We start from the raw sequence: 26071 nt of genomic DNA, 5'->3' as shown, positions 1-26071 counted from the left end.
AAGGAGTTCCCGAGTCTTGGGAGCCTAAGACAGGACGGTAGGGAGACCAGGCGATGAATCACCAGCCAGCGGACAATCGTTATTAGGTGTCACAAGTAGGCTGACATTCACACTGCAATGGCGTGACTGTGAAAAGCCCCTAGTCGCCACATTCCGGCGCCTGTTCGGGTACACGGGAGGGAGAATTCAGAATGTCCAATTCACCCAACAAGCCCGTCTTTCGGGACTTGTGGGAGGAAGCCGGAGCGCCCCGGAGGAAACGCACGCAAGACACGGGGAGGACGTGCAGACTCCGCTCAGTGACCCAAGCCGGGAATCAAACCCGGGACCCTGGAGCGGTGAAGCAACAGTGCTAACCACTGTGCGACCGTGCCGCCCAGAATGAGCTTTTCGGACAACAAAAATAATTTTATGGGACGCGAGGGTTTTGAGCATTTTGTGCCCATCTCTAACTGACCTCCATTTTAGAGAGCATCTGAGAGTTAACCACACGGAGTGTCTTTAAGACAGAGATAGGTAGGTTCCTGATTAATGAGGGGGTCAGGGGTTATGGGGAGAAGGCAGGAGAATGGGGACGAGAAAAATATCGGCCATGATTGAATGGCGGAGCAGACTCGATGGGCCGAGTGGCCTAATTCTGCTCCGCCATTCGTGGGTCTGGAGTCATGCGGGTGGCCAGACTGGGTAAGAATTTTTTTTTTTTAACAATGCAGAAGGAGGCCATTCGGCCCATTGAGTCTGCACCGGCTCTTGGAAAGAGCACCCTACCCAAGCCCACACCTCCACCCTGTCCCCATAACCCAACCCAACACTAAGGGCAATTTTGGACACTAAGGGCAATTTATCACGGCCAATCCACCTAACCTGCACATCTTTGGACTGCGGGAGGAAACCGGAGCACCCGGAGGAAACCCACGCAGACACGGGGAGAACGTGCAGACTCCGCACAGACGGTGACCCAAGCCGGGAATCGAACCTGGGACCCTGGAGCTGTGAAGCAGTTGTGCTAACCACTGTGCTACCGTTCTGCCCACGTAGATGTAGGACGGTAGATTTCCCCTCCCCAAAGGACAAGAGTGGGGTTTATTGATGAGAGATTTGCATGGGATGTTGTGTATAAGGGAAGGCAAAAGGTATTGGGTCGAGTGCCACAACTAATATCACTATGGGGCAACAAAACAGGCAGGGATGCCCCGAGGCGGGGAAAAGCACTACGTAAATGCAAATTCTTGTTTTTTCAGGTGATTGAGGATTGGAAATACGTGGCGATGGTGATCGATCGCCTCTTCCTGTGGATCTTTGTGGTGGTGTGCGTACTGGGCACAACCGGGATGTTCCTGCAGCCGCTCTTCCAGAACCTAAGGTTCCAGAAATTAATCTCCTTCAGGGATCCGGAAGAGGAATAGAAGGTGGAGTCTCCGGGTCTCTTCGCCTGCCCATCGGTAGCGGAAAAAGACATTTGACGCAAAAGCTCTCGCTTGTATCCACTCCCGACCCACAACCCTGCTCAGTGGCTAACATCCCCCCTTCCCAAAGGGCGTTCCCCCCCCCCCCCCCCCCAAACGGTCAGTGAGGCCCAGGAGGCGGAAGGGTTTAAAATATGTCAGGTTCCTTGCTGCAGATCGCCATCTTAACGTGCAAATCAGGATAGAACCAGTATGGGCTGGAGTGCCACCCAGGTTGAAGAGCTGCCAATGGGCTCACTTGCAAAATGGACTGGCGAGGGAAGTGGAGGAGGGCAGTTGCCACCCGGTACCCACACGATCCACCGCAGGGAGCAGGGCGATCTTCACTGGGCACCCACTGGAACCGTGTGACTACGGGCTCTCCCGAGGTGAATTTAGTGAGGAATTCCCTCCCGCGGTCCAAGTTCCCCGCCAAAAGCAGAGCTCACTCAGGGAGGCCACGTCTGTGGGTCACGGGAACATTCGCACACTTGTCATCGAGAGGCCCAGAACGTAACTGAATACTTCACTCTGTATCTAATCCTGTGCTGTACCTGTCCTGGGAGTGTTTGATGGGGACAGTGTAGAGGGAGCTTTACTCTGTATCTAACCCCGTGCTGTACCTGTCCTGGGTGTGTTTGATGGGGACAGTGTAGAGGCAGCTTTACTCTGTATCTAACCCCGTGCTGTACCTGTCCTGGGAGTGTTTGATGGGGACAGTGTAGAGGGAGCTTTACTCTGTATCTAACCCCGTGCTGTACCTGTCCTGGGAGTGTTTGATGGGGACAGTGCAGAGGGAGCTTTACTCTGTATCTAACCCCGTGCTGTACCTGTCCTGGGAGTGTTTGATGGGGACAGTGTAGAGGGAGCTTTACTCTGTACCTAACCACGTGCTGTACCTGTCCCGGGAGTGTTTGATGGGGACTGTGTAGAGGGAGCTTTACTCTGTATCTAACCCTGTGCTGTACCTGTCCTGGGAGTGTTTGATGGGGACAGTGTAGAGGGAGCTTTACTCTGTATCTAACCCCGTGCTGTACCTGTCCTGTGAGTGTTTGTTGGGGACAGTGTAAAGGGAGCTTTACTCTGTATCTAACCCCGTGCTGTACCTGTCCTGGGAGTGTTTGATGGGGACAGTGCAGAGGGAGCTTTACTCTGTATCTAACCCCGTGCTGTACCTGTCCTGGGAGTGTTTGACGGGGACAGTGTTGAGGGAGCTTTACTCTGTATCTAACCCCGTGCTGTACCTGTCCTGGGAGTGTTTGATGGGGACAGTGCAGAGGGAGCTTTACTCTGTATCTAACCCCGTGCTGTACCTGTCCTGCGAGTGTTTGATGGGGACAGTGTAGAGGGAGCTTTACTCTGTATCTAACCCCATGCTGTACCTGTCCTGGGAGTGTTTGACGGGGACAGTGTTGAGGGAGCTTTACTCTGTATCTAACCCCGTGCTGTACCTGTCCTGGGAGTGTTTGATGGGGACAGTGTAGAGGGAGCTTTACTCTGTATCTAACCCCGTGCTGTACCTGTCCTGGGAGTGTTTGACGGGGACAGTGTTGAGGGAGCTTTACTCTGTATCTAACCCCGTGCTGTACCTGTCCTGGGAGTGTTTGATGGGGAAAGTGTAGAGGGAGCTTTACTCTGTATCTAACCCCGTGCTGTACCTGTCCTGGGTGTGTTTGATGGGGACAGTGTAGAGGCAGCTTTACTCTGTATCTAACCCCGTGCTGTACCGGTCCTGGGAGTGTTTGATGGGGACAGTGTAGAGGGAGCTTTACTCTGTATCTAACCCCGTGCTGTACCTGTCCTGGGAGTTTTTGATGGGGACAGCGTAGAGGGAGCTTTACTCTGTATCTAACCCCGTGCTGTACCTGTCCTGGGATTGTTTGATGGGGACAGTGTAGAGGGAGCTTTACTCTGTATCTAACCCCGTGCTGTACCTGTCCTGGGATTGTTTGATGGGGACAGTGTAGAGGGAGCTTTACTCTGTATCTAACCCCGTGCTGTACCTGCCCTGGGAGTGTTTGATGAGGACAGTGTAGAGGGAGCTTTACTCTGTATCTAACCCCGTGCTGTACCTGTCATGGGAGTTTTTGATGGGGACAGTGTGGAGGGAGCTTTACTCTGTACCCAACTCCGTGCTGTACCTACCCTGGAGGAGTTTGATGCAATGTTCTTGGAACGTCCTGTGAAGTATCTGACCATCGCGCTCTTTATTGGTGTCTACATTGTCCTAATGCCAGTCAGGTACATATGAAACTCTTTACGGGACAAGTTAAACTGACTTGTGCCTCAATGTTTGGTGTGGCGTCTTCCCTATTACAGTACAGCATGCGCCAGAATTGGGGGTGTAAATCACGAGATGTGTTCCCTCTCGCTTGGCCAGGTTCAAAATCCGTCCCTCATTATATTGACTTTGTCCAAAGTGGGCAGCCGCACAGCCACACGGACCGTCCCATTCAATACTGGAGGTATATTTCCCTGCCACTTCAGCCCCTGGTCCGAAGGGGGTGGGCCCTTGCAGATTCGAGACAGTCACGGAAAGATCGAGCCAGATCCGATGGTGGCCTAGCTGTGCCTCAATTCCACCCCCCCCCCCCCAAACTGTGTATACGTCTGTATCTACCCCGACAAAAATCTATCGATCTTGAAATGGGCACCATTAGCTATTTGTGGGAGAGAGGGTCAGATCTTCCCCACCACCTTTGCATTTATGAGCAGCTCTAATTAGAAGATCACGATTCTTTGCCTCTTGCCCCGTACACTAGTTTAGTCAATGGAATGAATGAAACACGCTCCCCCCCCCCCCCCCAAGCTAATTCAGCAGTCAGCGGATGGGCTGCACGGTGGTTCGCACTGCTGGCTCACAGCACCAGGGACCCGGGGTTCCACAGCATCCCTACAGTGCAAAATGGGCCCTTTCGGCCCAGCAAGCCACACCGACCCTCTGAAAGACCACCCTACCAAGGCCGCCACATCCCCCCTCCCCCCCCGGGCCGCCCACCTACCCTGCGCACCTCTGGGAGGAAACCGGAGCGCCCGGGAGGAAACCCACGCAGACACGGGGGGAGAACGTGCAGACTCCGCGCACGCAGTCACCCGAGGCCAGAATTGAAACCGGGTCCAGGGCGCTGGGAGGCAGCGGCGCAGAGCCGGGTCCGATTCCCGGCCTCGGGTGACTGTGCGGAGTCTGCCCTTTCTCCCCCCGTGCCTGCGTGGGCTGCCTCCGGGCGCTCCGGTTTCTCTCTCCCCCCCCCCCCCCCCTCACAAAACTCAGGGTTCAATGCCAAGTCTTTAGGTTCCTGGTTCAAAGAGCACATGTAAGTAACTGAGGGGGGTGGTGGGGGGTCTGGTGAAATGAAGAGATTCCCCCTCTTCCCCAGCTGGCAGTCATATTTTAACCAGGGGCAACCCAGAGACTTTGTGGCATCGATCCGACCGACTGGCTGGGTGTGTTAAATAAAGTGTTATTTGTAAAATTGAACAGGAATGAGGTGTGACGTTATTTGCTCCGGACCCACCGCCGGCTTCCAGACGAGGCGCAGCGGATTTATGCAAGCGGCGATTACAGACTGAAAGGCCGCAATAAACGTGCAAAAGGTTAGACCCTGCTGTGTGCTGGAGTGAGCCATCCGTCCAGGCAACAGAGCTCGGTGCCCAGGGGGTGGAGGAGGATCAGGGCCTGGAGCTCCTGCAGGAGGAGGTTTATTTCGGCGGTGCCTGCTCGCACCGCAGCTGCCTGCAAATCTTCCAACTTCCTGGCACGCGGGCGGCGTCGGCTGGGGAAATGCCCCCCCCCCCCCCCCAATTGCCCTTGATCCGAGTGGCTTGCTGGGCCATGAGTTAAAGAGTTGCTAGCGGGTCTGGAGTCACATGTAGGCCAGGCCGGGGCGAGGACGGCAGATTTCCCTCACGAAGGGGGTACACCGGCGAACCAGGTGGGTTTTTAAACGACAATCCGCAATGATTTCAGGCTCACCGTCAAACTCCGAATTGCCGATTTTTATTGAATTTAAACGTCACCCTCTGCCAAGGCGGGTTTCGAACGAACGAGCCCCCAGAGCTATCTATGCACTGGACCACACATCCAGTGACAATACCACTACCACCCCTCAACTGTGCTGAGGAGTTAAGATTGACCCGTACAACCCTGATATTTTTGAAGATGATAGGGGCACATTCAGCTTTGAGAGTTTTCTCAGCCTTTTCAGATCTTAGCCGAGATAGCGGATCTCATGGTGCCTCTTGGACAGTGTAGAGGGAGCTTTACTCTGTATCTAACCCCGTGCTGTACCTGCCCTGGATTGTTTGATGGGGACAGTGTAGAGGGAGCTTTACTCTGTATCTAACCCCGTGCTGTACCTGTCCTGGGAGTGTTTGATGGGGACAGTGTAGAGGGAGCTTTACTCTGTATCTAACCCCGTGCTGTACCTGTCCTGGGAGTGTTTGATGGGGACAGTGTGGAGGGAGCTTTACTCTGTATCTAACCCCGTGCTGTACCTGGCCTGGGAGTGTTTGATGGGGACAGTGCAGAGGGAGCTTTACTCTGTATCTAACCGCATGCTGAACATGAATGCTGTTTGCCAATAACCGAGAGGATTAGATTTTCGCTGGGTACACAATATAAACTCAAGTGAGTAACGTTTTAAAAAATATATTTAGAATACCCAATTCTTTTTTTTCCCCCCCAATCAAGGGGCAATTTAGCGTGGCCAATTCACTTACCCTGCACATCTTTGGGTCGTGGGAGTGAGACCCACGCAGACACGGGGAGAACGTGCAAACCCCACACGGACAGAGATCCGGGGTTGGGTCCTCGGCGCCACCCGCAGTGCCGCCGGGGTGAATAACGTTTCAGGAACACTAAGCGGAACCAAACATAAGAAGTCAATTTTGAAAGGGTACATCGCAACTCTCCAAACTCTGTACAGCACTCTTCTGACAAAAATCAACCCTCCTGGCTTGAATGAAGATACACATCGTCAACTGATTACCCCCTCACGTCCACGGTACGCTGGCACTGCAGGCCAAGACTTCCCGGTCACGCAACAGCCTACCCGTCCCAAAGGTGCAGAATAAGGAGCCCTACACCAATTCTCTTAAAAGAGCATCCAATTTATTCTAGATTGAATGGATGAGAACGACACACTTGCTAGCTTTTACAAAAAACAAAATCCTGTAAAAATGGAGCATATACACACGCACACAGAAAAGTAACACATTCCCTCCCCTTCCCACCCCAATAAAAGCCTACTGACGTGCACAGAGAACAAGCGGGTCGGTATGCCGTGCACCGCCATTAAAAACTCCAGGCCTCTTTCACGCAAAAAAAGCCTCCCAGTATCCGGCGCCCGCCCTCACCACGCGGGAAGGAAGGCTCCAAGAAAAGCCGATTTGAACCAGGAAGAGAAAAAGGATTCCCGGGATTGAAATGCGGAGCGAGAGCTTCTTCCTCACGAAGGCTGCTGGCCTGAACCGTAAACTGCAGCCTCGTTCTGCCCAGCTACGTTTCCCCCATGCTCACAGGGACCCTACGTGGAATGGGCCAGTTTACAGTAATGCCCCAATCGTGGCGTTTGCAAAAACAAAAAAAAAGGCAGCAACCCAACAAAGACGATCCAAAATGGCTCGTGCAGAGTTCAGTAGCTTGTGGGCTGAGGAGACGGGGCGAGGGAAAATAATAATGCTCTTCAAGCTCCTGCCTGCTCTGTGCAACCCTCCCTGCTGTGCACAGAAACGTTCCAATTCCCCCCCCAAAAAATCGACTCACCGTCTGAACCATTTACAATTGCGAACTGGATGGGTGGGGAGGTGCTGGGTGGGGCGGGGGAAATCGAGTCAGCCCTAGGCAAATGTGCATCACAAAATCCTTACAGTGCAGAGGGATGCCATTCGGGCCATCAAGTCTGCACCGTCCCTACCCAGGCCCACTCCCCACACCCTAACCCCACCTATCCTGGGAGGGGGAGGAAAAGAGGGAGAGAGCAGGGGGATAACACAGGATGTTAAACCCAGCCAGACACCACTGGCAGCCTGCAACTACTGCTGGCTTTAGAATCAATGCCCGCTACCCACTCAACGAGCCCAAATGACGCCACTGCCCCACAAGAGCCAAGGCCCCCTTGCAGCCACCCCACGGGCGGGGTGTCAGACAGAGAATGAATGAGTGCAGGCTAAACAGGAAAAATACAACAATAATTTTAATTTGCAGTATAGGCAGCAGCGTTGGATATTTAAACCGGGCTCCGATGTTGTCTGATACCTGCAAACACTTCACCAGGGGGCGGGGGGTGCAAGACCCACCCAAGTTGTAAACCAGGATCTTGGCAACAACAAAACAAACGCACTCAGACCCGGAGCACGAGAGCTTCAATCCTGCTTCTGCCCGCACAACATTTAATGGGAGCTAGAATCGGATATAACGCAGGCGGACGTTCCAAAACTGCAATACACCAGAATTAAAAAGTAAATGTGCCGGCAAACGTCTTCACAACTGTTTAGAGAAAGCGCGATACTCGGTGAACATGCCCTCTCCACTGCCAGGTAACCGTACGAGACCCTGACTGCCCGCCCCAAGCGAAAACTCGCACATTGGCGGGGGCGAGGAAATATTCGACCAGGGGCCGAGATTTCAGTGCTTTCGCCGAGAATACGATTGGTTATTGCCGGCGCGGATCAGGTGACCTATTTTAGCAGCTAAAAATACAACCAGAAACCCTTTGACAAACTCGGTCCTTGTTTCTACATCACCACCGTCAGCCCCCTGGATCGGCTCACTAAATGGCAAAAGGTCACCCATGCCTCCCCGCCTGTACTGTACCCCAGTGTTATACAGTGACAGACCCGTCCCCACCAGTACTGTACCCCAGTGTTATACAGTGACAGACCCGTCCCCACCAGTACTGTACCCCAGTGTTATACAGTGACAGACCCATCCCCACCAGTACTGTATCCCAGTGTTATACAGTGACAGACCCATCCCCACCAGTACTGTACCCCAGTGTTATACAGTGACAGACCCGTCCCCACCAGTACTGTATCCCAGTGTTATACACTGACAGACCCATCCCCACCAGTACTGTACCCCAGTGTTATACACTGACAGCCCCGTCCCCACCAGTACTGTACCCCAGTGTTATACAGTGACAGCCCCGTCCGCACCAGTACTGTACCCCAGTGTTATACAGTGACAGACCCGTCCCCACCAGTACTGTACCCCAGTGTTATACAATGACAGACCCGTCTCCACCAGCACTGTACCCCAGTTATACAGTAACAGACCCGTCCCCACCAGTACTGTATCCCAGTGTTATACAGTGACAGACCCGTCCCCACCAGTACTGTACCCCAGTTATACAGTAACAGACCCGTCCCCACCAGTACTGTACCCCAGTGTTATACAGTGACAGACCCGTCCCCACCAGTACTGTACCCCAGTGTTATACAGTGACAGACCCGTCCCCACCAGTACTGTACCCCAGTGTTATACAGTGACAGACCCGTCCCCACCAGTACTGTACCCCAGTGTTATACAATGACAGACCCGTCTCCACCAGCACTGTACCCCAGTTATACAGTAACAGACCCGTCCCCACCAGTACTGTACCCCAGTGTTATACAGTGACAGACCCGTCCCCACCAGTACTGTACCCCAGTGTTATACAGTGACAGACCCGTCCCCACCAGTACTGTACCCCAGTGTTATACAGTGACAGACCCGTCCCCACCAGTACTGTACCCCAGTGTTATACAGTGACAGACCCGTCCCCACCAGTACTGTACCCCAGTGTTATACAGTGACCGACCCGTCCCCACCAGTACTGTACCCCAGTGTTATACAGTGACAGACCCGTCCCCACCAGTACTGTACCCAGTGTTATACACTGACAGACCCGTCCCCACCAGTACTGTACCCCAGTGTGAAACAGTGACCGACCCGTCCCCACCAGTACTGTACCGCAGTGATGTGCAGCTGGGCAATTTAACTGCATTCTGTCTGGACTCAAGGTTGTCCCCCACCCCCAGGAGGTGAGGAACACGAGGTGGTTTGGATTCATTCCACGGATTTGATTCCTCTAACCCCCCCCCCCCCCCCCCCCCCCAGGCGACAGACAGCACCTAAGAGGCTGGTAGCTGCAAAAGCCTCAGGCCAGGCCAGGCCCCCGACTCGGCAGCGGGCACCTCACCCCCCCCCCCCCCCCCCCCCCCCAAGGGGACGGGTCTGCGGCACTCTTCAACAACCGGCCCACCCTGGTACCTGGAGGGTGAAGCTGGGAGATGGCAGAGCTCAGCCTGTGCGTTGGTGCCCCTGTCACCGGCATCGCTCTTTGCTCGTGGAAGGACAAGGTGGAAACTGCTGGAAATACGCAGCGGGCCTGCCTGCGAAGGCGCGAGACAGGTTTACAACTGTGGGTGCAAATGTGTGGCTGTTAATACTTTGGGGTTTCGCTTCGAAGCTTCACACGGTTGTGGGTTAGTTTTTTTTTTAATAGTGAATTTAAAAAAAGAGAAACATGCAACACGAACTGGACTGGTAGACATGGTGTGTAAGGGAGGCCTTTTTAGAACTCATCTAGCTAGTCATTCCACACAGAGCCAGAGATCCGGTCATTGGCCACAGCCCCTCACTTACCCCTACACCTGGCAGAAGGCAGACACACTGGCACAGTGCAGCGGTTTCATGCCAAGATCTCGGCAGCTAGCCCGAAGAGCAGGCCAAACGAGGAGACGCTACCTCCCGACAAAGCAGCAACAAACAAGCTGGCTCCTATCCGGTTGACAGTCACCCCTCCACCACCACGAATAATCCCTACCCACTCCTGGAGACGGCAGGCTGGCTTCAAGGGTACGGCCTTTCAAGGGGACAGCATCCGTGGATAAAGGACGGCTACCCGACACGCGGTTTTCAGTGTCCACATTCAAGTCTGGACAGCAGGCGGTGGGAGGTAACGGAAGGGAGGGGAAAGCAACCCCGGCCTGTTGCGCACAAACGGGCGTCTGTGCTGCCGTCTGCGAGCATGAACAACAGTCCCGGCTAACCCCCGAGGACTAGGTGACCAGACGAGAGCTGGCAGTCGCTCCGGGAGTTCCCTGGCTACTTGGGCGCGGAACCATGACCCCCCCCCCCCCCCCCCCCCCCCCCGGGTAGAAACCCGGCGGTCGCGCGGCTCGCTCTCCGGAATTTGCGGCGGGAGGGGAGCAAGGTCTGCTGCGGAACTCCATCCTTCCCATCGCCTGCCCGCGAGCAAGGGGAGCGGGACCGCCATTTCGAAGCTACGAAGCGGGGCGAACGGAATGAAGAAGGCAGTGAGCTCAAAGAGCTGGCAGCGAGGCTACAGTCTGCGGGTACGGGACATATATCACCCTTGCATTTCTCTCTCTCTTCCCCCCCACCCCCCCTCTAACCCGGTCCTTTTCAGAGTCATGCAGTTGGTCCAATAAAAATACGGGACAGGAATTATTACAGTGAGACACTGCGCCTTTTGAGTTTCGCCCACCTCGAGCAGCTCCTGCCCACGATGAACATTCAAACCCTGTTCCGAGTGGAAGTATTTGCGTGAAAGAGATCGCCCTCCCGCCTTTTTCCACCCCTCCGATCCTTAGCTTAAATGGCGCTCCTTTTAAAATCAGGCCCACATCATTGTTTTTTTTTTTTAAAACTACATTCGATTATAAACATTTCACAGATTTATAAAGGAATGTCGGGAATGGTGCAGCAATTTAAAAAAAAAAAGTTTTGCAGTTTTTTTTAAATTCTCTACAACCGCTGTACAGAATTGTTCCATCTCTTTCTCTTCCCCCCCCCCCCTCCCCCCCCGTCCTGCCGTCACTCCGCTTCGCTGTTCATGAAACTCTTTTCCTCCAGAGGTTTCTGGATCCAATTGCCATAGTTCATCTGCTCCAGGGCTTTGAAGAACAGGGTGCGGGCGTTCTGGAAGTCGGCAGCCGCTGCCTTGGCGTCAGAGTAGGAGGCCATCGCCAGCAGGTCCGGGCGGCTGTTCTTGGTGCACAGTTGCCGGAAGAGATTGTACAGGTGGATTTTGGAAACTCGCGAGACGTCGAGGTGAGGCCTGGGGAGCAGTGAGGGAGAAGCAGAAACAAAATAATCCGGCGGCAATTTCGGTCAGTTTTCTTTTTTTTTTATAAACGCAAACATTTGATGCCCTGACCCGCCAACTCCATACTTCCCGCTGATCTCCACTTGTACTGTCTCGCTCAGTTTCAGCCGCTTCCCAGTGGGCAGTACTCGCTCGGCAACAGGTCAGCAGCATTGGGATTTCAGTGTCACTCCACGCACCATGAGCGCACAGTCCAGGCGGACACTCCCACTGCCAGCGCGGAGGGCGTGCCACACGGAGGGTGCGCCGTGGTGCCGCCCCCCCCCCCCCCCGCCCCGCGCTGAGGGTGCGCAGCACTGCCCGAGGCTGAGCGTGGAGGGTGCACCGTGCTGCCGGGGGCTCCGCACGGACACATCCGGGCACTGTTGGGGGTTTCAGAACTGATAGATTAGGCAACTCGCACATTTCTTCCAAGTCTTCCTGACCCAAAGAACAACAAAGAACAAAGAAAAGTACAGCACAGGGACAGGCCCTTCGGCCCTCCAAGCCCGCGCCGACCATGCTGCCCGTCTAAACTAAAACCGTCTACACTTCCTGGGTCCGTATCCTTCTATTCCCATCCTATTCATGTATTTGTCAAGATGCCCCTTAAACGTCACTATCGTCCCTGCTTCCACCACCTCCTCCGGCAGCGAGTTCCAGGCACCCACTTCCCTCTGCGTAAAAAACTTGCCTCGTACATCTCCTCTAAACCTTGCCCCTCGCACCTTAAACCTATGCCCTCTAGTAATTGACCCCTCCACCCTGGGGAAAAGCCTCTGACTATCCACTCTGTCTATGCCCCTCATAATTTTGTAGACCTCTATCAGGTCGCCCCTCAACCTCCGTCGTTCCAGTGAGAACAAACCGAGTTTATTCAACCGCTCCTCATAGCCAATGCCCTCCATACCAGGCGACATCCTGGTAAATCTCTTCTGCGTCCTCTCTAAAGCCTCCACATCCTTCTGGTAGTGTGGCGACAAGAATTGAACACTATACTCCATGTGTGGCCTAACTAAGGTTCCATACAGCTGCAACATGACTTGCCAATTCTTATACTCAATGCCCCGGCCAATGAAGGCAAGCATGCCGTATGTCTTCTTGACTACCTTCTCCACCTGTGTCGCCCCTTTCAGTGACCTGTGGACCTGTACTCCTAGATCTCTCTGACTTTCAATACTCTTGAGGGTTCTACCATTCACTGTATATTCCCTCCCTGCATTAGACCTTCCAAAATGCATTACCTCACATTTGTCCCTGAATTACTCCATCCCCGCCTACCACCACCCCTGGAACCCAGCACCCAGCCCCGACGGCACAAACCTATGATCCTCACATATCGGCGCCCACAGCCACAAGTGTTGCCTGCACTGGTTCTAACCCCACAACGCTGAAACCACCACCGGGCGGCGAATACGGAGGGGGGCCAACAACAGTGCCCTCAACCCCCCCCCCCCCCCCCCCCCACACGATGCTGCCCCATCCGCCCCCAAGCCCATCCCTCCTCCACTGCCCAGCGGAGGTGCCATCATCAATAAGAGATGTCAAGCGGAGATCACCGTCTGCTCTCAGGAATTGGACCCAGAAGACCCCATGGATCTGGTTTTGAAGCAGAGCGGGGCAATTCTCCTTGGTGCCAAGATTGATCCCTTATCCGTCGTCACGGAAGCAGATTTTGTTGGAGGAATTTGGTCGCCTACTTTAACAACAGTAACTAGATTTCGAAGGGACTTAATTGGCTGTTGAGAGCTTTGGCACCTCCTCAGGACCACATAGGCACTGTGTGAGAAACCGGTCCAATGTTACTCTTTAGCAATCGAGGTGCCTCGAACTGGGAACGTTGGTCTCAGAGATCCCAAATGCTGGCCGCACTGGGATTAATGCCAGTGGGCAGAGGGAGCTGGGCCGCACTGGGATTAATGCCAGTGGGCAGAGGGAGCTGGGCCGCACTGGGATTAATGCCAGTGGGCAGAGGGAGCTGGGCCGCACTGGGATTAATGCCAGTGGGCAGAGGGAGCTGGGCCGCACTGGGATTAATGCCAGTGGGCAGAGGGAGCTGTTTCCACCCGCAAACGTGTCACCGTTCAACAGCAAACAGACCAGCCGGCTGATTATATTTTCTCACCCGTCCACTTTCCCTTTCGTTCCGTCCAGAACTTCAACCTCGGTCCCGTCTGCCAAGGACCAGTTTACACTCGACTCCTTCGTTTTTCCAGTTTGCCGTGTTGAGTCGTACACACTGACCCTGCCGATCTGCAATCAGAAATCATTCTCAATCCTTTCCTCAGGCGGGAAATGAGGAGGCAGAGCGGATCGGGAGGGAGGGAGGGAATGAGGAGGCAGAGGGCCGGGTGGGAAGGAGGGAATGAGGAGGCAGAGGGGAGGGAGGGAGGGAATGAGGAGGCAGAGGGGAGGGAGGGAGGGAATGAGGAGAGGCACCCGGGGGGGAAGGAATGAGGAGGCAGAGGGCCGGGAGGGAGGGATGGAATGAGGAGAGGCACCCGGGGGGGGGGGGGGGGGGGGGGGGGGGGGGAGAAGAGAGGAATGAGGAGGCAGAGGGCCGGGAAGGGGGGGGGGGGGGGGAGGGAAAGAGTGAGTGAGAGTGAGACAGACAGAGGGTAAATGGACTAATTGGGTGGAATGGACAGTTTCGGAGCTGTCTGTTCCACACCCACAATGCTCGGGTTGCTGTATGTGTGTGTGGAGGTGTGCGTGTGTTTGGAGTGCGCGTGGGCGCACTTGGAGGTGTGCGCGTGTGTGGAGGTATGTATGTGGAGGTGTGCGCGCGCGTGTGTGAGCAAAGGTGTGTGCGTGCGTGTGCGAGCATGCGTGTGCAAAGGTGTGCGCGTGTGCGAAGGTGCGCGCGCGTGCGGAACGGTGCGCGTGCGCGTAGCGGTGCGCGTGGCGGTGCGCTTGTGCGGGGAGGTGCGTGTGCGCGGGGAGGTGCGTGTGCGTGGGGAGGTGTGGGTGTGTGTGGAGGTGTGAGTGAGTGAGTGAGTGAGTGAGTGAGTGAGTGAGTGAGTGAGTGTGTACTTCTCCCTGTTTCTGCGTGGGATTCCTCCTACAATCCAAAGATGTGCAGGTTCGTTTTTTAATAAATTTACAGCACCCAATTAATTTTTCCCAATGAAGGGGCAATTTAGCGCGGCCAATCCACCCACCCGGCACATCTTTGGGTTGTGGGGGGGCGAAACCCACGCAGACACGGGGAGAATGTGCAAACTCCACACGGACAGTGACCCAGAGCGGGATCGATCCTGGGACCTCAGCGCCGTGAGGCAGCAGTGCTAACCACTGCGCCTCCCTTTGTCGCACCCCAACCGAACCTGTACACACAGGAGATCAGCCGAAAGGTCTCGCCCCGTTTGGCAGTCATGATCCCAGCCCGCCTGGGATGGATGACAGTTGTCGCCCTATACAGCACCTTGCAGGGGCAGGTTCAAACTCCTGACGTTGTTACCTGTGGGTGATTCAGCGTGTAGGGGTAAGGGAGGCCCTTTTGAAACTCTTCCCCATCCCTGGACATGCGACAGCAGACCGCTCGAGCCAGGTGTCCGTGGCTGTACAGGTAACCTGCAGGTTGAAGGAAGAGACACGTTTATGCTGAGCGGCATCACAAGACGACGGAACAGCCCCAGGGCAATAACCGTCACAGACCCTCCGAGCTGGGCTCGAATCTCTCCAACCCGATACCGCTGTGCTCTCCCGGTGACCTTGGCTCAATGGACACCAACCAGTCTCACTTCCCGAGTGGGTTCACGCCCCCCCCCCCCACCAGAAACCCAAACAAAATTAAACCAATCAAGGGCTGACACTGCAGCGCGAGGGGTGCACACCGTCGGAGGCACCATCTCTCCGATGCTAATCTTGAGATCCCATCTTCCTTCTCAGTCGGAGATGTCAAAGATCTCACGGCGATATTTTGGAGAGGGGGGGGGGGGGGGGGGGGTGGGGGGCGGGACGGAGTGGTTAGCACAGCTGCCTCGCGGCGCCGAGGTCCCGGGTTAGATCCCGGCTCTGGGCCACTGTCCGTGTGGCGTTTGCACATTCTCGCCATGTCTGCGTGGGTTTCGCCCCCACAGCCCAAAGATGTGCAGGGGTAGGTGGATTGGCCGCGCTAAATTGTCCCTTCATTGGAAAAAAATGAATTGGGAACTCTTAAATTAAAAACAAAAAAATTGGGGGGAGAGGAGCGGGGGGAATGATCGCTGCTCGCTATTTCTCCCCCATCGCAAAAGCGGGTGATTTGCTCATTATCTCATCGCTGTGCGGGGAGCTTGATGAGTGCAAACTGGCTGCTGCGTTGCCTGGAAGGGGCAGGTTCTGAGTCACAAAAGGAGCTGCAGAACTACAAACTCTATGTTCCCTGCTGCCTTGGACAGGGTCGACAGCACAATGGTGGAAATACCCTCCTTTATAGCTCCACTTTTATGAACACAGCAATGCACGGAATATCTCTGGCAATGGAATCTCACCCTGAACTACTTTAATTCCAGTGCAATTCCATGTTTATCGAGGTAACCGGCGACTCAGCTTCCGGAGTAATTAATTGGGTCTTGCGGATACTGGGCAGCTCTAGTCTCCCCTGCTCACAGTGCCGCAGCTCCTTGTCTCTCTGGCCCGTGATCCGATTTCACGCCTCACAAGTAGATAAGAAACCAGGCTTACCCAAGGTGACGGAGCTGAGATAGACGGGGTGGATGAAGTGGGAGAGCAGGGCCCCCTGAAGGCCCAACACGTTCCAGCGCAGAATCTTGTCGCTACAGGACATGGTGCGGAGTCGCTCCCCATGCTGAATCCCGTCCCACGTTGGGACGATGTCGCTCGATTCCACTGGGATGGTACCTTCGCCTGCAGGGAAGCCCAGAAAGTCTCATTTCGCAGTTAAAGGGCGTGCCAAAGTATTACCTCAGTGAAACATCGGACATGAAACAACAACGCGCAGCCTCAGCGTGGCCACGAGGTCAGGCCCACGGCGAGCCGAGCTAACCGCGCCCTCGCAAGGTACCCCCACATAAAGACGACGGAGGGAAAGGGGTCATTCAACAGCAAACAGGAGAGTGATCGACGGTCTGCACACACTCCAGAACAGGAGAGGGTGGGATGGAACCCAGCTTAACCGACCTGCCAACAGTGACGACACTACAATGGACTGGAAGAGTGGTTGGGAACGTCCCGGGATTGGGAAAGGTCCTCGGGAATTACCGGGGCTTCTTTCTGCCTCAGGAACTACTGCTAGCACCAGGCGTTGACCAAGTGTGGAGGGTGGGCCTCTGATCTATAAGGGCACCTCCTGTGATGGTTGCTTCGCTTTCGAGCACTCAAACCAAGCATTGGTGCGTGGCAGAAGTTACAACGGCCAGCTGACCCAAGTCAATATGTTTGTGCAGATAACTATCTGGGAACCAAGTTCAACTTTGGCAAACTTGCTGCTCAGGCAGCGAGGTAGGTCATTGCTATGGAAACTGATTGTATCCCAATATTTGGTCCTCAGCTTCAACAACAAATGAATTAGTGACACTGCAGCATGGTGTAGAGAGTGCGATTCTACACTCTCATATCAAACACTCCCAGGACAGGTACAGCACGGGGTTAGATACAGAGTAAAGCTCCCTCTACACTGTCCCCATCAAACACTCCCAGGACAGGTACAGCACGGGGTTAGATACAGAGTAAAGCTCCCTCTACACTGTCCCCATCAAACACTCCCAGGACAGGTACAGCACGGGATTAGATACAGAGTAAAGCTCCCTCTACACTGTCCCCATCAAACACTCCCAGGACAGGTACAGCACGGGGTTAGATCCAGAGTAAAGCTCCCTCTGCACTGTCCCCATCAAACACTCCCAGGACAGATACAGCACGGGGTTAGATACAGAGTAAAGCTGCCTCTACACTGTCCCCATCAAACACTTGCAGGACAGGTACAGCACGGGGTTAGATACAGAGTAAAGGTCCTTTTGCCTCGCCTGAAACTGAGAATCTGCCTGAAGGTGAAATTTGGATTCCTGGAGCAGACAGCCTCCCAGAATAGAGGGCAATGCTTTCTCCTCCAGCTTGTTCTGAGCTAGAGGTCAGATTCTCGTGCGGCCGGTTTGAGTGAGATAATTGCTCACAGACACGGTGTGGGATTGCTTTGAGCGAGTGCGGGGAGATATATTTCTGTAAGAGTTAGCGGTGTGCGTTCGTGGACTCACCGTTCTCCACCTTGGTGCGCAGCTTGCCCTGCTTCATGTTCTCGAAGAGCGGGTGGTGAGACTCATCGCCTTCTTTGGTGGGAGGTTCGCTGCAGGACTTGTCAAACAGGGCTCCATCGCCACAGGGGGCCGTGCTGCGGGAGACAGGGCGAGGCAAAATAAAAAGGGGGGGGGAAGACAGCATGAGCAGCACACCTCGCAGGATTCCCGACGTCTGGTTTCCGTTGAATAAAACCCACAGCGCCCCGTCGTGACTTTGAAGCTGCTGCAGTGTCCTCTCACTGTCATCGGACATTGCCCCATCTTCAAAGTTAAATCGCTGCCCCATAGCTCGACCGTCCTTCGGACGAGGGACATCTACTTGGCTTCCCTTCTCGCTCTCTCTCTCTCTTCCCCCCCCCCCCCCCCCCCCCACAGAGTCCTGCGGCCAGTTATCTATCCCTCAGCCAACACCAGTAAATGTAGGGGACCGTGGCCATTATCACAACTGCTGTTTACGGGACCTTCCGGAATAGGCTGCTAGGTTTCCCACATTACAGCAGTAACCACACTTCGGTGGGTGTAAAAAAACGTTGGGATGGCCCGAGGTCAGGAGAAACAAATCTGTGTCCCGACACCCTGGGCTAGTGCGGTCAATTCCTGCCCCACTTGACCCCCACCTCGGACACGGAGGGGCAAGGGCACTGACGGCTTGGAGAACAATCCAGCAGCTCTTTGACTTCAGCAAGTGAGAGAGTGCGAGAGCGAGTGGGATCCTTTCGCTTCCGAGGTCTGCCCAGAAAGGTTCTCCCAGAAAGCATCACGCAGGAACCAATCTCGGACTGTTGCCCGGCAGAACACGGCCCCTGGCCAACCTGCAGGCTGCCAGTGCCCAGGGGTCTGGCTTCTTCATTCCAAAACCTGGGAACGCAGTGTCCTAGCAAGCAGGCTGATTCAACCTGCAGTCTTCTGCTTAAAGGCAATATGGGCCCATGGACCAAAACAAATGGGTACAAGGGAAATAAAAGAGAAGGACTCCTCCGCCTGTCGGATTCATTGTTCACGTGAAGCCTCTATCCAAGGAAGCCCTTGCCACAGTGAAGTGTCGTGGGCGACCACCGACCGAGCAGAACACAAAGGGGAAGGCGGGTAGGATGTTTGAACTAACCTGATATAGAGGTGAAACGTTATTCCTGGTTTAATCTGTAACCGGTTGTCCTGGGCTGGGGTAAAAAGGCTGTCGGCTGGAGAAGCAGGGTCGTACTTCAACAACTCACTGTAGAGGAATCTGTGGAGGAAGCAGCAGGCCGATTATAAAGAGGTATAAACATGAATCACTCGCAAGGCCGTGGCTGGATTGTTCTCCTCACAGATGCTGCTGGACCCGTTGCTCAGGGTTTTTCCTCTCTCTCCCTCCGCCGCCTGTATTTTTTTTTTAAAAAAAACTTTGAAAATCTTACCTCTACATCCACCGCCCATTAAACCTTATTGCTCAATTGGTCTTAATTCCGGAGATAAGATCGACCCTCTGTGTCACGACACCACAATACTGCCAGCGGCAGGAGGGGAGAAGGGTGGTCTCGTGTAGCACTTGGGTGTTACCCAGCAGGAAGGTCGCCAGAGCGGGCAGCTCCGGCAGGACAGTTGAGAAACTGTGCAGAAGCCAACGTTCACTTGTTAAAGCACAGGGAGTATGTCAATAGCCACAGGGGGGGGGGCCACAGGAGCCCGTCGATGGGTGCGGGGGATGGAGACAGGAGTGTGTGGGTGCGGGGGATGGAGACAGGAGTGTGGCAATGTTTAGACAGAGAGAATCATGTCCATATGTTTTGGGCGTGTCCGAAGCTCAGGGGACTCTGGAAAGGGTTTTCCAACGTCGTGTCGGAGGTACTGAAGGCAAGGGTGGCTCGGAGTCCAGAGGTGGCGATTGTTGGCACGTCGGAATACCCCGGGAGTCCAGGGGAGCAAGAGAGGCCAATGTCTTGGCCTTTGCCTCCCTGGTAACCCAGAGGTGGACCGTGTTAGCATGGAGGGGCTCGGAGCTCCCGAACCCCGGGGGTGTGGGTTAGCGAGATGGCTGGGTTTCGCAGGCTCGAGAAGATCAATTCGCCTCAATAAAAATATTTTTCAAAAACAAAACGGTTGCAGAGGGAGGGGAAATGTTGACACTTGCTTCTGGGGTAGGGGGCTGCAGTTACAGATGCTGAATGCAAGGCTGTACATCATGGGGGGGGGGCAGGATTTGTGGAAAAATGGTGCGTTGAGAGAGCAATGTGGTGAAATTAAACACTTTAAGTTGGACGGTTAATTCCTGTACAGCTTGAAATGAAAATGAAAATCGCTTATTGTCACAAGTAGGCTTCAAATGAAGTTACTGTGAAAAGCCCCCGAGTCGCCACATTCCGGCGCCTGTTCGGGGAGGCTGGTACGGGAATCGAACCGTGCTGCTGGCCTGCCTTGGTCTGCTTTCAAAGCCAGCGATTTAGCCCAGTGCTAAACCAGCTTCCACAAGGGAATAACCAAAGAAACTGACGTGGGCTGTTGGGGCCGGCTCATCTCCATTCAGAGTTTTACTTTGTGGCATTCAATTTGGGCGTACAACGTGTCTCTGCGGCAGCTCACCTTATTGAATCCTGCCACTGAACGGTCCCAAGAAAGCTGTCAGGAGTAGCCCTTTGTGATGCTGTTCCTATCGGTGATGCAGAAGCAGTTTGTTAACGTCAAACCATCTGTTCCGGAGAGATGCTTTTATGCTCCCTCGCACCACCGCCCCAAACCCCTCGCCAGACTCCATCCCCACCACCAGTGCAACATCGGGGGGGAGGGGGAGAAGTAACCTGTAAACGTTGCTTTAAGTTTCTGAATTCGATTCAGTTAGCGGGTGGGTGGTGGTGGTGGTGGGCAGTGCACACAGCAACACGACGAGACAAGCCCGCACTTCTCGTGAAGGAGAGTCAAGGTTAACCGTGCCACAGATGGGATTTAACACTGCAGGATCCGGTTGGGAAAATTAAAAATAAGGATCTGCAAGGGATTTGGACGGCACAGTTTGGCTGCTGAGAGGAGGCCAACTTTAATTACATACCCTGGAGGGGAACGGTCCCCAGCCAGCTTAGTGCAACATCACTGATGGGGGCGGTGCACATTCCGTGAAGCAGCCGAGGGTCCAGACATTCTGCAAGGAATCTCTCTCTTCTTTGCCCAGCGTATTTTGCTGAAATATGTCAGTTTGTTGCTGTCTGACGTTATTTTCCAGCCCCCCCCCCCCCCCCCCCCCGCCACACACCCATGACCTCTACAAGGACGGGGCGGGGAGGAGGCGGCCTATCGCCTCCAAAGTCTGGCAGCATCCCGACTTGAACGGTATCTGCCGTTCCTCCGCCACTGCGAAATCTAGATCCTGGACTTGCCCCAACAGCAGCCTCATTGCGCAGACTTCAGCGGCTGAAAGGCACGGCCCACCGCCACCATTGGGAGGCAATCAAGGACGAGGAATAAATGCTGGCCTTGCCAGCGAAGCCTACGCACCTAGAACGCGGTGCCCCCCAAATTCTTTGATCTTCCTTTCGCCCTCCAGTTGAGATGGGAGAATTGCTATTGTCATTTAATATGTGATTACAGTCGGCCCTTCAACATTTCTTTCTGAGTCACTTAATGCCCAATGAATTTTCTGAATGCTCACCTGCCCTGCCATCGGTATCTCGTGTGGTCTCTCTGCAGTACTACCCTCGGACTCTCTGCAGTACCGCCCTCGGACTCTCTGCAGTACCGCCCTCGGACTCTCTGCAGTACCGCCCTCGGACTCTCTGCAGTACCGCCCTCGGACTCTCTGCAGTACCGCCCTCGGACTCTCTGCAGTACCGCCCTCGGACTCTCTGCAGTACCGCCCTCGGACTCTCTGCAGTACCGCCTCGGACTCTCTGCAGTACCGCCCTCGGACTCTCTGCAGTACCGCCCTCGGACTCTCTGCAGTACCGCCCTCGGACTCTCTGCAGTACCGCCCTCGGACTCTCTGCAGTACCGCCCTCGGACTCTCTGCAGTACCGCCCTCGGACTCTCTGCAGTACCGCCCTCGGACTCTCTGCAGTACCGCCCTCGGACTCTCTGCAGTACCGCCCTCGGACTCTCTGCAGTACCGCCCTCGGACTCTCTGCAGTACCGCCCTCGGACTCTCTGCAGTACCGCCCTCGGACTCTCTGCAGTACCGCCCTCGGACTCTCTGCAGTACCGCCCTCGGACTCTCTGCAGTACCGCCCTCGGACTCTCTGCAGTACCGCCCTCGGACTCTCTGCAGTACCGCCCTCGGACTCTCTGCAGTACCGCCCTCGGACTCTCTGCAGTACCGCCCTCGGACTCTCTGCAGTACCGCCCTCGGACTCTCTGCAGTACCGCCCTCGGACTCTCTGCAGTACCGCCCTCGGACTCTCTGCAGTACCGCCCTCGGACTCTCTGCAGTACCGCCCTCGGACTCTCTGCAGTACCGCCCTCGGTCTCTCTGCAGTACCGCCCTCGGTCTCTCTGCAGTACCGCCCTCGGTCTCTCTGCAGTACCGCCCTCGGACTCTCTGCAGTACCGCCCTCGGACTCTCTGCAGTACCACCCTCGGACTCTCTGCAGTACCACCCTCGGACTCTCTGCAGTACCACCCTCGGACTCTCTGCAGTACCACCCTCGGACTCTCTGCAGTACCACCCTCGGACTCTCTGCAGTACCACCCTCGGACTCTCTGCAGTACCACCCTCGGACTCTCTGCAGTACCACCCTCGGACTCTCTGCAGTACCACCCTCGGACTCTCTGCAGTACCACCCTCGGACTCTCTGCAGTACCACCCTCGGACTCTCTGCAGTACTACCCTCGGACTCTCCGCAATCATGGGTGTAGCCACAACCTTCCCTCCTGCCAAATCATTCCCCAAAAGCAGATCTACTCCGTCCACTGGTAGCGTCTTGACCACATCGACCACTACTGGACCAGACACTACATCACACTCCAATAAGGGTGGCACGTGGCGTAGTGGTTAGCACTAGGGACCTGGCGCAGAGAACCCAGATTCAAAACCCGGCCTTGTGTCACTGTCTGTGTGGAGTTTGCACATTCGCCCTGTATCTGTGCGGGTCGCACCCCCGCGACTCAAAGATGTGCAGGTTAGGTGGAGTGACCACGCTAAATTGCCCCTTAATTGAAAAACAATAATTGGGTACTAGAAATTTAAAAAAAAATCAAACTCCAATTGTACTTCATACAATGGAATTGGAATAAAATCTCCACTTATCCCATTCACTAATACCTTACCTTTCATTGAGCTCTCGGCAGAGAGGGCGGGGTTGGGAAGAGAGCCAAATCCTTCTCCATTTTGAGAGTTTAAGCAGCACCTGTATCCCTTAAGACAGTTATAGGTTTGTCTCCATCAGTTGACGAAAATGGGGTGATCTTCCCCTTAGAGAAAAACCCAGCACATCTACCTCATCCCTCACACCTTCTCCCACAGCAGTGTTTACCTCAGGTCGCCACAGCAGTGTTTACCTCAGGTCGCCAAAGTCCAGTTAAACCTACGGTCTGCCTTGTAGTATTCGCCCCTTTTGCGGGAAGCTGACCTGCCACGATCACACACAGATCTCAGGAGTTGACCGCATCCCCGCCCAGAACTCCAAAGATTGTCCTCCCCTGAAATACTCTCCCTTCTCCAGTCATCCGACATGGGCATCGCTGGGCCAGGTCAGCGTTTGTGCCCATCCCTAAATTGCCCCAGGAACAGAGTGGCTTGTGCAGTCATTTCAGAAGGGGCAATTAACAGAGAACATACAGTGCAGAAGGAGGCCATTCGGCCCATCGAGTCTGCACCGACCCACTTAAGCCCTCACTTCCACCCTATCCCCATCACCCAATAACCCCTCCTAACCTTTTTGGTCACAAAGGGAATTTATCACGGCCAATCCACCTAATCTGCGCTTCTTTGGACTGTGGGAGGAAACCGGAGCATCCGGGGGAAACCCACGCAGACACGGGGGAGAACGTGCAGACTCCGCACAGGCAGTGACCCAGCGGGGGATCGAACCCGGGACCCTGACGCTGTGAAGCCACAGTGCTAAAGTGCTGCCCAGGAGTCAACCACACGGCTCCGTGCAACATACGCGCACACGAACGAGAAGGCGATTCCTGTCATTTGATAAGGCCATGGTTGGTCTAATTGTGGCATTTGTTGTGGTATGGTGCGACACAGACGAGGGAGCCCATTAACTCACCACATTAATCCCCTCAGTCCTTCTCCCTTCCCCTCGAAAGACCTCACATTAAACCTCTCGGCGCTTCTCCCTTCCCCTCGGAGGAGCTTACCTTATGAAGCACCTCCGTGAGATGATTTCAGCGTGACAATCGTTAACGGTTTCCCCTTTCAGACTTAGCTCTTCCCCCTTGACACATCGGTTACCTGCAAGGAAGAGAGAGACGGCGTCAGCACGGTTTACAAACACATGACCAGCGAGACCCGACATTTCCCAACCCAACATTTCTACACCGCACTATCGACTTCTCTCGATGGATGCATCGCTGACCACCTCCTCGCATCCTGGGGGTCGCACTGCAGCAGCACCCGCTGGGACCACATGAACGAGCCACAACTCCACTCAGCAGCGCGAACCCGGACTCCAATCTTTTGGAAACAAGGTGGTTAACTTTTTACATTCCCGTGACGCGCGTTCCCTCCCTCAGGCTTTTGCCAGAGTAGACCGACCCGGATCTCACTCAAGCAGCATCATTTACAACTCAACAGGCTAGTCGACCATGCAACTGTGCCACTGCCCCAGCCGGATGCTGTCATTCACACAGACTTTCCAGCAGGGATCACTGGACAGTGATCAGGAGCAGGGACCCTGGCTGATTTGCCCTCTCTCTCTAACCCAGGGATCACTGGACAGTAATCAGGAGCAGGAACCCTGGCTGATTTCCCCTCTCTCTCTCTAACCCAGGGATCACTGGACAGTGATCAGGAGCAGGGACCCTGGCTGATTTGCCCTCTCTCTCTAACCCAGGGATCACTGGACAGTGATCAGGAGCAGGAACCCTGGCTGATTTCCCCTCTCTCTCTAACCCAGGGATCACAGGACAGTGATTAGGAGCAGGAACCCTGGCTGATTTCCCCCCTCTCTCTCTAACCCAGGGATCACTGGACAGTGATCAGGAGCAGGAACCCTGGTGAGGTCATGAGTAAGGTTTTAAAGTTGCAGGAGTGTACCGGCAGGCAGGAAGGTGGTTTAAAGTGTGTCTTCTTCAATGCCAGGAGCATCCGGAATAAGGTGGGTGAACTTGCAGCATGGGTTGGTACCTGGGACTTCGATGTTGTGGCCATTTCGGAGACATGGATAGAGCAGGGACAGGAATGGTTGTTGCAGGTGCCGGGGTTTAGATATTTCTGTAAGCTCAGGGAAGGTGGTAAAAGAGGGGGAGGGGTGGCATTGTTAGTCAAGGACAGTATTACGGTGGCAGAAAGGACGTTTGATGAGGACTCGTCAATTGAGGTAGTATGGGCTGAGGTTAGAAACAGGAAAGGAGAGGTCACCCTGTTAGGGGTTTTCTATAGGCCTCCTAAAAGTTCCAGAGATGTAGAGGAAAGGATTGCAAAGAGGATTCTGAATAGGAGCGAAAGCAACAGGGTAGTTGTTATGGGTGACTTTAACTTTCCAAATATTGACTGGAAACGCTATAGTTAGAGTACTTTAGATGGGTCCGTTTTTGTCCAATGTGTGCAGGAGGGTTTCCTGACACAGTATGTAGATAGGCCAACGAGAGGCGAGGCTGTATTGGATTTGGTACTGGGTAATGAACCAGGACAGGTGTTAGATTTGGAGGTAGCTGAGCACTTTGGTGATAGTGACAACAATTCGATTACGTTTACTTTAGTGATGGAAAGGGATAGGGATATACCGCAGGGCAAGAGTTATATCTGGGGGAAAGGCAATTATGATGCGATAATACAAGACTTAGGATGGATCGGATGGAGAGGAAAACTGCAGGGGATGGGCACAATGGAAATGTGGAGCTTGTTCAAGGAACAGCTACTGCGTGTCCTTGATAAGTATGTGCCAGTCAGGCAGGGAGGAAGTGGTCGAGCAAGGGAACCGTGGTTTACTAAGGCAGTCAAAACAGTTGTCAAGAGGAAGAAGGAGGCTTATGTAAAGATGAGACATGAAGGTTCAGTAAGGGCGCTCGAGAGTTACAGGTTAGCTAGGAAGGACCTAAAGAGAGAGCTAAGATGAGCCAGGAGGGGACATGAGAAGTCTTTGGCAGGTAGGATCAAGGATAACCCTAAAGCTTTCTATAGGTATGTCAGGAATAAATGAATGACTAGGGTAAGAGTAGGGTC

General features: G+C 54.4%; 2 protein-coding genes across 3 annotated transcripts in view; one reads left to right on the top strand and one right to left on the bottom strand.

Moving 5' to 3' along the window:
* The window catches only part of LOC140402983 (neuronal acetylcholine receptor subunit beta-2-like), a 29942-nt gene extending 25019 nt beyond the window's left edge, over positions 1-4923 (top strand). For both annotated transcript variants that reach the window (XM_072490635.1, XM_072490637.1), the window contains exon 6: positions 1242-4923. In XM_072490635.1, the coding sequence (XP_072346736.1) occupies positions 1242-1406 (165 nt within the window). In that variant the 3' untranslated portion in view covers positions 1407-4923. The remainder of the gene's footprint in view (positions 1-1241) is intronic.
* Positions 4924-7621: 2698 nt separating this feature from the next.
* LOC140402884 (double-stranded RNA-specific adenosine deaminase-like) overlaps positions 7622-26071 on the bottom strand; it is a 59319-nt gene continuing 40869 nt past the window's right edge. Inside the window, exons 3-9 of the mRNA XM_072490511.1 lie at positions 24046-24139; positions 18881-19000; positions 17734-17867; positions 16205-16387; positions 14997-15109; positions 13662-13789; positions 7622-11509 (exon numbers count right to left, since the gene is read on the bottom strand). Coding sequence (XP_072346612.1) covers positions 11266-11509; positions 13662-13789; positions 14997-15109; positions 16205-16387; positions 17734-17867; positions 18881-19000; positions 24046-24139 — 1016 coding nt within the window. The 3' untranslated portion in view covers positions 7622-11265. The remainder of the gene's footprint in view (positions 11510-13661; positions 13790-14996; positions 15110-16204; positions 16388-17733; positions 17868-18880; positions 19001-24045; positions 24140-26071) is intronic.

The sequence above is a fragment of the Scyliorhinus torazame genome, chromosome 26 (assembly GCF_047496885.1).
Source record: "Scyliorhinus torazame isolate Kashiwa2021f chromosome 26, sScyTor2.1, whole genome shotgun sequence".
Classification (NCBI taxonomy): Eukaryota; Metazoa; Chordata; class Chondrichthyes; order Carcharhiniformes; family Scyliorhinidae; genus Scyliorhinus; species Scyliorhinus torazame.
The sequence above is the reverse complement of the archived record's forward strand: the minus strand, read 5'-3'. Positions and strand labels throughout refer to the sequence as shown.